Genomic DNA, 13,760 nt, shown 5'->3' with positions numbered 1-13,760 from the left:
ACTGACAGCTCAGAGCCTGCTTGGGGTTCTGTCTCTCTTTTTCCCTCGGTCTCTCCCCAGCTCACTCATGTGTGCGTGCTCTCTGTCTCAGAAAAAAAAACAGAAAGAGAGAGAGAGAGAGAGAAGGAAGGAAGGAAGGAAGGAAGGAAGGAAGGAAAGAAGGAAGGAAGGAAAGAAAGAAAGAAAGAAAGAAAGAAAGAAAGAAAGAAACAGAAAGAAAGAGCTACTTTGTTTTACGTTGCCAAGGGCAAAGAATGAAAACTGTGTAGGTAGGAGCCAATAATAACAGATGTAAGTTTCTAAACTAATAACCTAACATTTTGCTAATAAAGAGATAGTGAAATTGTAGTCATTATAAACATACACGGAATGTTACCAAGCTCTGCATAGTGGAAAAAGAGTCAAGAGTTGAGAAGCTTGGGTTCAAGGTTTGGTACATTTATCACCCCAGGAAAGACCCTTATGTTTTCTGTCTGCTTAAAAACTGTGATTCTAATGATGAGAAGGTGAAAGGAATGATAGTCTACTCTGTCTTGATGGGGTGGTGGGTCAGCTGATTCATCCCCTAGATAAATGCACCTGTATACAGTTTTATCAGTTGGACTGTGAGACAAGCACAGATGTACCTGATATTCACCACCAGATGGAAGAAAGTTAAGATTTACATAAACGGTCAGTTAGTGATGGCCACATGCCCTGAGAGGGAGTCCTATCGGGACTGTGTTTAAATGATGGTCCCTGAGCCCCATTTAAAATAAGAAACATTTCTAGAAAGTACTGGGGGACAAGTAGCAGAAATCTGTCACCTGGATTTCCATCTCACTCTGCCACTTACATTGACAGTTGACTAACTGTTCTCTCTGCAACCCTCTCCATCCCTGTCAAAGCAAGAACATGATTTTCCCACTAGTGCTGCCCCTGGTTTCTAAGGGGAGCTTTCTTGGGACCCAGGATGTTACCCCAATTATTGTATTTAGTCTTTGGAGACTTTAGATATGTAGGTTTAAAGGATTTGGGACAGTTAAATGAAAACGATGACTTCCTTGAATTTTCTACCCTGACTCTCCATATCAGAGCCTTCTTAGCACTGCTTGTGTTAAATTCAGATTTAGCTACATCTCGGCTAACTGTGCATTAACCTAAGAATCACAACCAAAACTATACTAGTTTAATTTATTTCATTTCCATATGCTTTGAGGTAATACAAGTGCTTTTAGTAGAGCTAATAAGATGAGTAATTTTATTTCACTTAAAATCTTAATGTTATCATCTTTGTGGATGTTATATTTAGTATATATTACAAATAGCTATTTTAATTGCTTTTACTCTTTCGTAAAATTAGTAGATTAAGAAACATGGGGCGCCTGGGTGGCACAGTCGGTTAAGCGGCCGACTTCAGCCAGGTCACTATCTCGCGGTCCGTGAGTTCGAGCCCTGCATCGGGGTCTGGGCTGATGGCTCGGAGCCTGGAGCTTGTTTCCGATTCTGTGTCTCCCTCTCTCTCTGCCCCTCCCCCGTTCATGCTCTGTCTCTCTCTGTCCCAAAAATAAATAAACGTTGAAAAAAAAAATTAAAAAAAAAAAAAGAAACATAAGTGAAGACTCCTTTTGAGCTATATTCTCAGTGCCCCCAGAAATTTGTGTTTCTCAAGATATTAACAGCTGTTTACATAATTAAGTTGGCAGTGATTCATTAAATATATTTTGTTCTCAGGTCATCCTGATAGCACCAATTTTAATCATAGCATTTATCTTCAGACATATTTTCTTCTCTCATGTATAAAATCTACAATCTTGGAAGAAAAGCCAAGTAAAGGAGAATGAAATGCCACTGCCCTATTTTAAATCTTTCTGTGTCAGGCACAAGGTTAGCTTGGGAAAAGAGAATTGTCTCCAGGGAGAGGTGTTACCTTTTACCTGTGTTTTAACTGTGTGTGCCTTACTTTTAATTAGGTTTTTGTTGTTGTTAGAGTATTTTCTTTTTTTTTTTAATTTTTAAAAAATGTTTGCTTATTTATTTATTTTTAGAAAAACAGCATGTGTGCATGGGGGGAGAGGCCGAGAGAGAGGGAGAGAGACAATCCCAAGCAGGCTCTGTTGCTGTCAGTACAGAGCCTGACGTGGGGCTCCATCCCACAAACTGTGAGGTCATGACCTGAGCGGAAATCAAGAGCTGGATGCTTAACTGACTGAGCCACCCAGACGCCTCATCATTACAGTATTTTCATTCATATCTGAGGACAATATTGCTGACCAGATCAGTTCCTGATTTAAGGATGTACAGATACAGATGTCAGATTTCATTAATAGTAACCTTGAGAGTGTTTTCAAATCCTCCTTGGTAGTTCAAAAATACTGTGTAGTGAACATCCTTCAAAACAGGTTCAGAGTACCCAGAAATAATTTAAAAGAAACATTCTTTTTTTTTTTTTTTTTTTAACGTTTATTCATTTTTGGGACAGAGAGAGACAGAGCATGAACGGGGGAGGGGCAGAGAGAGAAGGAGACACAGAATTGGAAACAGGCTCCAGGCTCTGAGCCATCAGCCCAGAGCCTGACACGGGGCTCGAACTCACGGACCGCGAGATCGTGACCTGGCTGAAGTCGGACGCTTAACCGACTGCGCCACCCAGGCGCCCCTAAAAGAAACATTCTTTAGAGGATTTACATATCCTAGACCTTCCAATGATAGACTCTAGGTATAGTCACTTTAAAAAATACATGGATAAAATGTAAAAGTGAAGTCTTGTGTGGCCATGTAACTGAGCCTCAGGAAAGACCCTTAACTTTGTTGGGCCTTTCTCTCTCATAAACGGGGGATAAAATTCTTTATCTCATAGGAATGTCATGAGGATTAAATGAGGTCATTCAGCATAGTGTCTGGCACATAGCAAGTGCCTAATAAATTGTAAATAGTATTTAATATTTATTTTCACTGAATTTATTTTTCTCTTTTAAAGAAAGTTTTCTGAGGCCCCTTCCCCACTTTTCCTATTTCTTGTGATGAGCTGATACCTTATGTTCCCTCTTAGACTTTGGTTAAATTGTGATTTTGGCAAAGGTGGAGTTAGGCCCCTTCTAGCACACCTTTTTCCTCCCACCCCTCAGCACATGCCTCAGGAGCTCTTGTCTAGCATCACAAAGGGACCCTTTTTAAATTTTTATGGTTTAAAAAAAAATTTTTTTTTTTACATTTATTTATTTTTTGAGAGACATAGAGACACAGCGCACAAGTTGGGGAGGGGAAGAGAGAGAAGGAGACACAGAATCTGAAGCAGGCTCCAGACTCTGAGCTGTCAGCACAGAGCCCAATGTGGGGCTTGAACTCACAAACCGTGAGATCATGACCTGAGCCGAAGTCAGACGCCCAACTGACTGAGCCACCCAGGCGCCCCATGGGACCCTTTTTTTATAATGTGAAAAAAAATTTATTTATATTTAGGCAGCTGGACACAGTTTAGATGATCCCAATTTTGTTTGCAACATCCAAAACATCCTAGTCAGGAGCCATTCGAACATATGCCTTCTTCTCTCCATCAGCCCTGATCAAGGTGTTGATCTTGGCCATGTCAGTGTCATAGAGCTTCTTCACAGCCTGTTTGATCTGGTGCTTATTGGCCTTGAATCCACAATGAACACAAGTGTGTTGTTGCCTTCTGTTTTCTTCATGGCTGACTTGGTATCAGGAGGAACTTGACTGCATCATGGTCAAGCTTGTTTGTCCTGGGGGGGGGACCCATTTCTGAAAGCTTTGGTCATGGCCATCTTTCACCACAGCCACTCCAAAGGTGTAGCAGATACTGGCTTAAGTGGTTCAGGACTGGGCATGTTGTGATGTGGAGAGAAGGAATGACATCTCAGGGACCTCCTAGAAACTACAAGAACATATCTATTTATCTCTGTATGCCTTCTGCCTGACGCAGTGTCTGAACACAGCAGGGGGATAACAACAGTTGAGTAAATAATTGAAGGAAAATTCTCTTACTATGGATGCAGGAAGACCCCAAACCTTCAAGATCTAAATGAATCTCTAATGGGAAAGATCCAGATTCCATTATAGGAAACTATGATCTCATGGCCCTCCACAAATCATACAAAATAGCCCATTTGCCTCTCAGTGTTGTTGTAAAATGCTTCTCTACACAAAGTGTGAGACTTTTTTTTCCCATTTTATATTGATTGCTATATAGACAAGAACTCTAAATAGCACCCCTTGTTGGGGCACCTGGGTGGCTCAGTCAGTTAAATGTCTGACTCTTGGTTTTGGCTCAGGTCATGATCTCATGGTTCATGGGTTTGAGCCCTACATTGGGCTCCATGCTGACAGCGTGGAGCCGGCTTTGGAGTCTCTCTCTCCCTTTCTCTGCCCCTCCCCGACTCATTGTCTTTCCCTCTCTTTAAATAAACAAACAAACAAACTTTAAAAAATAAAAGTAAGGGGCGCCTGGGTGGCGCAGTCGGTTAAGCGTCTGACTTCAGCCAGGTCACGATCTCACGGTCCGTGAGTTCGAGCCCCGCGTCGGGCTCTGGGCTGATGGCTCAGAGCCTGGAGCCTGTTTCCGATTCTGTGTCTCCCTCTCTCTCTGCCCCTCCCCCGTTCATGCTCTGTCTCTCTCTGTCCCAAAAATAAATAAACGTGGAAAAAAAAATTAAAAAATAAAAGTAAGAGTGTCACCTCAGTGGCTCAGTTGTTTAAGCATCCTACTTGGGCTCAGGTCATGATCTCATAGCTCGTGCGTTCAAGCCCCATGTTAGGCTTGCTTTGGATTATGTTTCTCCCTCTCTTTTTCTGCCCCTCCCCTGCTCACCCTCTGGCTCTCTTTCTCTTTCAAAAATAAACACTAAAAAAGTAAATGCAAATAAAAATAGGAAAAATTAAAAGCACCCTTGTCACTATTTTTCCATGATAGCAAGTTGTCTTTGAAAACGATCATAAAAATTTGTTGAAGTTCTTTCTCTATTTAGATAGACATGTTTTAAGTATAATGAACTATGGTTTTGTTACCGGACAGAACCAGTTCTGAATTCAGCACCCCTGAGTGGCTGCTTGCCACTCAAAAATCAATAATGGAGAGACAGGGATGGTGGGGAAGGAAAAGTTGCTTTATTCAGGAAGCTGGGAACCTGGGAAGACGGTGAACCGAAGTCCCAAAGACCACCTTCCCTGTCTTGGCAAAAGCAGAGGGTCTTAGAGGGGAAGGTGAGGGACATGGACGGGGGTGAGTGGGCTCCCTGCAGTGGAAGTGGGTGCCCAGGTGGTTAGTTGTGTGTGGACATGACCTCAAATAGATGTGCTAGCATGAGCAGTGGCTTTTTGCAAATGTGGTTAGTCCTTCTCTTCCGGGAAAGTCTGGTTCTTCACTCCTCAAGGCCTATGGTCTGCAGATCTCAAGGGAAGCAGATTAGTCTGGCTACAGACTACGGGACTTAAATCAGCAAGCATGGGGTGCATAAACTTGAAGCCACTTAACCCTTAAGATGGATTGGAGGGCTGTTACAGTTTTTTATGACTTGTTACCAGGAATTTCTCTTACATATGAATTCAAATGAATCAGGCTTTTTCTGTGGGTTGGTGGTTTTGTTTTTTTCCCCACCAGTCTGGACTTAAATAACATCGGGTCCAGCTGTCTTTGAATTTTTATCTGGCTTCATAATAAAGCTTTATAGTTGGTTCTCACCATCTGGATCACACTGGGGAAGGTAATCGGACTTTCATTTTGCAATTATTTTAACCTTGGCCAATGGAAACTGACAATGGAAACTTTCAGTTTCCTGTGAAGGTCAGCAATTTAAACTTGCAATATCTATAGAAAGCATACTTCATTGTGGGCTTATCCTAAAAGATCTGAACCAGTAAAGGAGTAAACTGGGGGGTGGTCATCAGGCAGAGGGTATGTGAGAACCCCTCCCACTGTTTCACTGAGCAGTTAAGGGGATTCATTGCACCCAATCCTAAATGTTTTGTGTGCAGAAAGAGCTGTGTAAATCCTAAATGTTGATGGCAGAGGACATTTTTGGCATGACATATTATTTCCTTTCTTCTTTGGCCAATGAGGAAATTAAAATTGTTTGCTTTCTTCTTTCAGAGAATGGTTAGTCTGTATATGGGAACTCTTTTGAGAATTTCCCCTCTCACATTATAATCTCTAATTAAATCTCCTTCATAGAGATGTGATTTGTGTATCACAGATACCCCCTTCCCCTCGTAAGATAAGAGATGCTTTTTGGGCTCCCTTAAGTAGAAACCTTAATCCACACCCCTCCTGGGTCAGCCTTCCCTCCTTCCACTGACACTGCTCTTGGCCTCTGGCTAGTTTTTCAGTCTTACCTAGTATCCCTGGCATTCTGGGTAGGTAGAATTGTGCCTCCTTTATTAGCTAAGTGTCTCCACTGAAGAGTCATCACTAACCTGTTTGTTGTGAGGTGTGTGAATGGACTGGAAGTTATCCCTATAGCCATGTCACTGTCACTTGCGTTGCATTAGGAATAACTCTGAGTGTGACCAGGGGAACATATTAGGAATAGGAATGTCATCTGTCATGTGTTGCATCGAAGGAGGAAAAACAAGTTTGAAAAGCATTGTGTTAGACTTTTGATCAAAGAGCTTATTCTCTATCTACTTTTACAACTCACACAGGGGTAAGCATGTCTCACACATAGTATGGGCTCAATACATTCCTGAATGAACTGAGTACAACTCAACAGTTGGTAAATTTCTTGGACCATTATTCTGAGAAGGAAAGAAATGTGCAGCGTTTTGGGGTTGTTCTGACATCACACATCAAAAACATGAATTTCCTTCTTGTAAGTGTCCTACTGTAGGTGGAAATTGAGTAGTGCTTTGCTCACCACCAGCCAGTACTGCTGTCCAGAACCATTAGATACAAGGGTCGCTTTCATAATCCACCATCGCAATATCATGCCTTATGTTTTTCTGCCTAGGTGGTTCTGGTAAAATTGTTATCACAAGTTATTACCCTTCAGTCTAACCTATCTGAAGGAAAAGCTGGCTGATACTGTCATTTGAGGACTAAGAAATATTTGTCTAGACGTTTGATCCAATCTGTATTTTTATTTGATGTGTAATTGGCGAGAAAATCGCAAAGACAAATTTAAATGCTTGCATCTCTAACCTTGTCACAGTGTCTGAGCATTCATTCATCATCATTATCTTGGATTCCTGCAGCCAGCAGACTTCATAGGAAAGCAAGCACTGAAACAGATTAAAGCCAAGGGGCTGAAACGGAGACTGGTCTGCCTCACCTTGGCAACGGACGATGTTGATCCGGAGGGAAATGAAAGCATCTGGTATGATGGCAAGGTGAGTGCTGAGGACCTTGTGGCTAGGGGCCACTGCAGCTTTTCTGTACCAGAAACTCTCCTTGTCTCTATTTCCTTTTAGGGTTTTGTTTTTTGGTTTTTGTTTGCTATTTACCTATCTTTTGGTTGGGTCATACACTTTGATTTTTGAGCTGTCATTCAAGAAGCAGAAATCATTTAACTGAAAGGAAAATGAAATGCTACTCATTTTAAAAAACAAAATTCTCTATGCTTTGATTAAAGAAAATAAAACCAAGGGCTTAAAATTCAATGGGCAATGAGGAAGGTACGAGTTAGAGGTTAAAATGATCTACGTGCTCACTCCACATCCATATCTGTGAATGCAAGAGATGAATTTTGTAAAGAATTTGGCATGATGGTTTAGCTTCTAAGACATCTTTGAGAAAGAGGTAATTCTAACCTGAGCACATCAGAAGAAAAAAAAAATCCAAATGAAAATATCCATGACAACAGAGAGTAGAGCCTTGGAAAGTAAAGCGAGCGGTAGAAACCATTTAGTTCTTCAGAAAGAGTAAATGTGCCTTCTTCCCATTTGGGTATGTTAGGTTTTATTCTATCAGTATCCAGTAAAACCAGATAACTTACCAATTGAACTTCATTTCTTTGACTTTTTACAACTATTTGTAAAACCCAGTTTGGTTTAAGATTTTGCTGTGTTCTGGCCAGTGTTAGCAGACAGATGTGGGACTCTGCTTAGACCACGGGGTAAGCACAGGGCCTTCAGAGCTCATCCAAACAGCTGCTCCATATTGAACAAGATCTGCTTGGTCCATACCCAAAGATTCAGAGATTTGGTAACTGGGTTTTTTCTCAAGCACTGCAGCCTACTTGATACTTGTTTCCATTTTCTTCTTCTCTTCAGTGACAAAAAGAGCCCTGGAAGTGAGGAAAGCCAGTGGCATAAAATCTCAGCCTTTGGGATCAATTGGCTCTCAGCCAATGGCCATTTGGACTGAGGCATGGGTTCATTTGATGTAGAACTAACATCTGCAGAGTTTCTACTATGTGCTGGATATTTTTTGTGTACTACTCTAATTTTATAACACCCCTCCCAGATGGGTATGATCATCTCAATTTAGAGATTAGACTTTGGGGTTCAGATCCCAGCTAACTTGCTTGAGGTTGCACAGTGACTGACAGAGCTGATTTCTGATCTGTGTATAGGCGGACTTTGAATTGCTTACCCTTTCTCCTAAGCCATGCTGAGTAGGCCAATTTGCTCTTGTCTCTGTCTCTGCTGTCCCACAGTATTCTCTTCAGCACTTAATCATAGATCCACAGTTCTTGTACATCCCAAAGCGGGTGGATGTTATTAGACACTATGAAGCCAAAGATTTTTTTTTTCAGATTTCAAGTTCTTTCTTAAGAACCTCTTCACCTTTAATTGTGCTAAGGTTGTTTACCTGTTTGAACCATTCTTACCTCACTGTCTCCCCCCTTCTTTTGGTTCTAAATATCTGGTTCAGACTTCTTTTTTTTTTTTTTTTTTTTTAAGTTTATTTATTTTGAGAGAGCGGAGGGAGGGGCAGAGAGGGAGGGAGAGAGAGAATCCCAAGCAGGCTCTGTGTTGTTAGTGCAGAGCCCCACACGGGGCTCAATCACACAAACCACGAGACCATGAACTGAGCCGAAAACAAGAGTCAGATGCTTAACCTATTGAGCCACTCAGGTGCCCTGAGACTTCTTTTCTTTTTTTAATTTTTTTTTTAACGTTTATTTATTTATTTATTTATTTATTTATTTATTTATAATTTTTTTTTTCAACGTTTTTTATTTATTTTTGGGACAGAGAGAGACAGAGCATGAATGGGGGAGGGGCAGAGAGAGAGGGAGACACAGAATCGGAAGCAGGCTCCAGGCTCTGGGCCATCAGCCCAGAGCCCTACGCAGGGCTCGAACCCACGGACTGTGAGATCGTGACCTGAGCCGAAGTCAGACGCCCAACCGACTGAGCCACCCAGGCGCCCCAGACCTCTTTTCTTAATAAGCATTTCCTCCAACTTCACATTCACCTGCAACTTTCAACTGATACACACCTCTGCCATTAACTAGCTGCTTGACCTGATCTTAGCCTCTCTGGACCTCCATTTTCTCATCCTAGAAAATGAGCTGTGTCAAGTTTCCCGCGCCCCATCTTCCGTTTTTCCTGTTTTCACTCTATTTTCATCCAGCTTTCTAATATGGTCCACGCCCATCCTTGCGCTGGCTTTCCCGTTTTGGCGTAGGTTGCAGATTATGCCGTCGTGTTCTGTATGCAACCCCAAACCAACCCTGATAAACATGGTGTGAGTCTTGACATGCAAATTCAAGTTAAAAAGCCTGGAAACTTGTACCTTAAACTTACACAACATTACATGCCAACTATATCTCAAAGCTGGGAAGGGGGGACCTGGAAACCCCAGTTCCTTTTTGAATTTTACTTCCTTTGCTGTTTCTGTGCACTGAGTTTACATGCTATATTTTTCATCTTTCTTCCCATATGCCATCTGCTTACAGAGCTGTTAATCCGGTTGTAGTTGGCTTTATAAATCAAATATCCCTTGAATTTCCTGATATCCACTTGTCTGCTCTTTGTTGCTCAGTAGGGTGATCGTCTCATCCTGCAGATGAATCTCCTGGATCCTCTTTATACTCTGGAGTGAGATGACATACTTTTTGTTCTTACTTCCTGACTTTGTTGAGACTTGTACTGCCTTTGGTATTTGGTATTCTATTCTTGCAAATATTTTCTAGGCAATGGGGATGCGGCAGTGCATAAAACAGACAAGCATCTCTGCCTCCATGGGTCTTACGTCCCAGGGGAGAGAGAGTAGACAATGAACATACTAAATGAAATAAAATGGCACATCTGAGAGTGATGAGTGCCCTGGGGAAAAGTAAAGTCCAATTGAGAGATGGGCAGTGATGGAAGGAGAGATTAGGATTTTAAATAAGATTTAATTTTTGAAAAAGAGTGGGCATGCAAAGGGCTTCTGTTAGTTATAAAAGCAGCTTTGCTGGGAAGTTTTAAAGATGTGTGGTAGAAATGAAGTTTGGAGAGTTGAGAAAGCTGTCTTTTTTAATTATTTATAAACAAAAACACACAGAGACAGCCAAAGAAACACCATGTATCATCCAATTTAAATTATGTTCTCTCTTTCAAACGCCATCTACCATGTTACCTCCCCTAAGCCAGAGGTGCCTTTAATTCTCACAAAGGGAGGAATGAGACAAGGCTAAACGTAAATGAGGATTGCTTATATTGGTAAAAGGAGAGCCTGTGATTAACAAAGAATATGAAAATCTACTAGGCAGAAGGTGGGCACAGGTTGTTCTTGTGATTCACTGAGCAAAGAGAAGAAATAGATTTAATTGAATCTGGAATATTTTAAGGTAGAAGGATATAAAACTGTTGCTAGGGAAAGCCTTTCCTTAGAGATTTTGTAATGAGACAAAAGGAAAGGCCAGACTTGGGAAATACTCGGGTTACTCAGCATTGAATTAGAGAGAAATTAAAGGGGAAATGAAAGTAATCTAGCAGAAAGCAATGCATTCAATAAATATTTAAAAAAATGGCACTCTTGCAATAAATACACTATTTCTTTACGTTACTCATGCAGGCGTAACTGCAAGATGAATCACTGCTGGGATTTTAAGAGATGGGAAGGCCTGGGGAATCTCTGAAGAGGGATGTGGGGTTTTGACCCATTGAGTTAGGGGCTTTGGCCAAGAGACTTGGTCTGACCTCTTCTTATATTCTTAAGATGCCCAAGCAAATCAGGTCACCTCTCCAGGGCTCCAAACACAGACCTCAGGTTTACAGACTAGGAAGTGAAACCAAGATTACCCAGAAAGTCTTTCAAGGAGCTGTGATTAAAACTCCAATCTTCCTGACCCAAAGCCCTGCCTTACATTACTTAACTATGATCTAAAAGAGAAAAACCGTTTTAAAGCATATGTGTTCTCTCAGCAATACCTTGGCAGTTAATAACCTGCCAGAGAAACAGCTTTTACTAATGAATGCATTCATGTTTGTTTGTTTTTTAATCAACCAGTTCTCCCCATAATAAGCTCAGAAATGATATGGAGAGGTTTCTGATTTGGGGATTCAGTGAGATAATTACAAACTGGGACCACAGAGCTAGGAGTCTGTACTTACTGTCATAAATGTGTCAGCATCTCAAAGACTAGAAATGCTATAATAAGACTGTTGATTGTAGTGGACTCTTTGCTGAGGCAGCTGAAAGATCACTGGCCGATTCATGTCCATGAATATTTTTCAGCACCAGCTACAAGCAGCCCACTGTGTGAAACAGGGAGGCTGTAAGGATTAGTGCAACGCTGTGTAGCCAGGAAAAGCCATTTTGAGTAGGGCTATTTATCATATTTTGCTTTTGTTGTCTTCCTTTTACATTTTTTCAAACGTGGTGTTTTAACCTGATGTTGTTGTATTGCTTTTTTTTTTTTTGCATTGTTTTTTTGCATTTTTTTTGCATGTTTCTCTTTCATCTTTTCCTTCAGATCTAGTTTCCACTCATTCTCTTATCTTTGTAAGAAGCCTGATGAGATTTTTTTTTTTTTTTTTTTTCTGCATAAAGGCTTTGTTTTCATCTCCTAGGTTTTGTTTGTTTGCTCAGTGCTTTTCTCTGGTTTACCATCCCAGTTTATTCCATTTCAACCTCCCTAATTTTGATTGCTCATGCCTAATTCCATGTCTCCACTTGTTCTGCAAAGTTTCGTCCCCCTTATATACCTACTAATTCCACCCACCTTCAAAATGTAGAACAAATCCTGGCTTAATTATGTTGACTTTCTTGGCTCCCTGGTTATATTTTCCTGCATCTCTGTGTTAATTTCTCAGCTAGGCTAGAAGCTCGTGAGGGTAGGAACCAGACCTCAGTCATTTTCTAGAATGCCCAGCAAAATGTTTTGTACCTGGTAGATCTAGAGAGGGCAAAGTTGACATTAATTTAAGGGCCTCGCCATTTCCAGGAATCGCTAAATGCTATATATTCATAGAGAAAGTTCGCTTCACATTGACTACTGATGTATCAATAGTTTATTTCACCACTATTTTGGCAGGCCATATCCTAAACCACAAGAGGAACACTTGAGTAAATTTACATTTGGATTATTAGGAATTTTCCCTTGTATCTATTATTGCCAAGCTGGTTGGAAGATAATGCTTTTCAAATTTAAAGCAAAAATATTTGAGTCTTCCTCCCATCAGATCTCTTGCCACCAAACTGAGCAAAATAGTGCCAGCTACTCAAAAAAACCAGGTGTTCTTACCTAAAAGTGAGAAGTGTGAGAGTACTGTTGATGATTTATTTTGAGAACTATTTTTCCTAATTTGTAAGCCTAAATTCACTTACGAGAATATTTTCTGCCCGCTGTTAGCCCCATAAACAGTATTCCCTAAAACTTTCAGATTGTAAGGCAAACCTATTTTTTCAGAGTTCAGTCTGGAGAGGAGGAGCACAAGGCTGTGGCCAAGCTGTTGAGGATGGCTGGGTCTTGTTTTTCAGGTGGTTGGCAACACGACGTCTGGAAGCTACAGTTACAGCGTCCAGAAGAGTCTGGCGTTTGCCTATGTGCCTGTTGAGCTAAGTAAAGTAGGACAACAGGTGGAAGTTGAACTGTTAGGCACAAATTATCCGGCAACCGTCATACAGGAACCCTTGGTGTTGACAGAACCAGCCAGAAACCGGCTTCGGAAGAAAAATGGAAAGGACAAAATTTGAAAAAGACCCTCAGCAGGCAATTGAATTATGTTTGCTCTATGACTACCAAAAATCATAACTGAGTTTTGGGGGGGAATACAAGAAACCAATAATTCATTGGTTCATTCAAATGAATAATTTGAATAATTCATTCAAAATCATCAAAATCTAGATTTCTCATCTTAATAAAATAACAATTCTTTTTTTTTTTTTTAACAATTCTTTTCTAAACAAGGAAGAAAAATGGATTAGTGCTGTACTTTGTTCTTTCAAATGAAGGTATTTGAAATGAATGTTTTTATTACCCTATATTGTTTATGAAATTCAGCAAAACATTTAGGTGTTTGCGAATATACAATCACTATTATAACTGAATTAGAGGAAATTATATAATTGTTAGGGCATCTGCATATGGTTCTTGTTACCTGACAACAAACTAATTGTTCTACATAAAAACAAATGCAATACTATTCATTGATGTGTTTCATTAGGAAACAGTAGTTGAATAAGGGATAGTTTTAATTTTTATAATGTATTACAATGAAAACAGTAAAATTTAATATTGATACATAAATTGTTATTCAACTCTCTGAAACACTTATTTTCCTAATGAATTCCCTGTAAGCAGTATTATGGGACATCATTATTGTCCTTCCAAAGGTTGTTTTAAAAGAGTGGTTGCAAACAGAACAGGCTTCCAAAGGAAGCATTGCTTGAA

General features: G+C 40.5%; 1 protein-coding gene across 2 annotated transcripts in view; it reads left to right on the top strand.

The window, feature by feature from the left end:
* Positions 1 to 13,335, top strand: part of DMGDH (dimethylglycine dehydrogenase) — a 69,957-nt gene extending 56,622 nt beyond the window's left edge. For both annotated transcript variants that reach the window (XM_030323663.1, XM_030323658.1), the window contains exons 15-16: positions 7,186 to 7,320; positions 12,848 to 13,335. In XM_030323663.1, coding sequence (XP_030179523.1) covers positions 7,186 to 7,320; positions 12,848 to 13,063 — 351 coding nt within the window. In that variant the 3' untranslated portion in view covers positions 13,064 to 13,335. The remainder of the gene's footprint in view (positions 1 to 7,185; positions 7,321 to 12,847) is intronic.
* The last annotated feature ends 425 nt before the right edge of the window (positions 13,336 to 13,760 follow it).

The sequence above is a fragment of the Lynx canadensis genome, chromosome A1 (genome assembly GCF_007474595.2).
Source record: "Lynx canadensis isolate LIC74 chromosome A1, mLynCan4.pri.v2, whole genome shotgun sequence".
Classification (NCBI taxonomy): domain Eukaryota; kingdom Metazoa; phylum Chordata; class Mammalia; order Carnivora; family Felidae; genus Lynx; species Lynx canadensis.
Note: the sequence above shows the minus strand (reverse complement) of the source record. Positions and strands in the feature narration are given on the sequence as shown.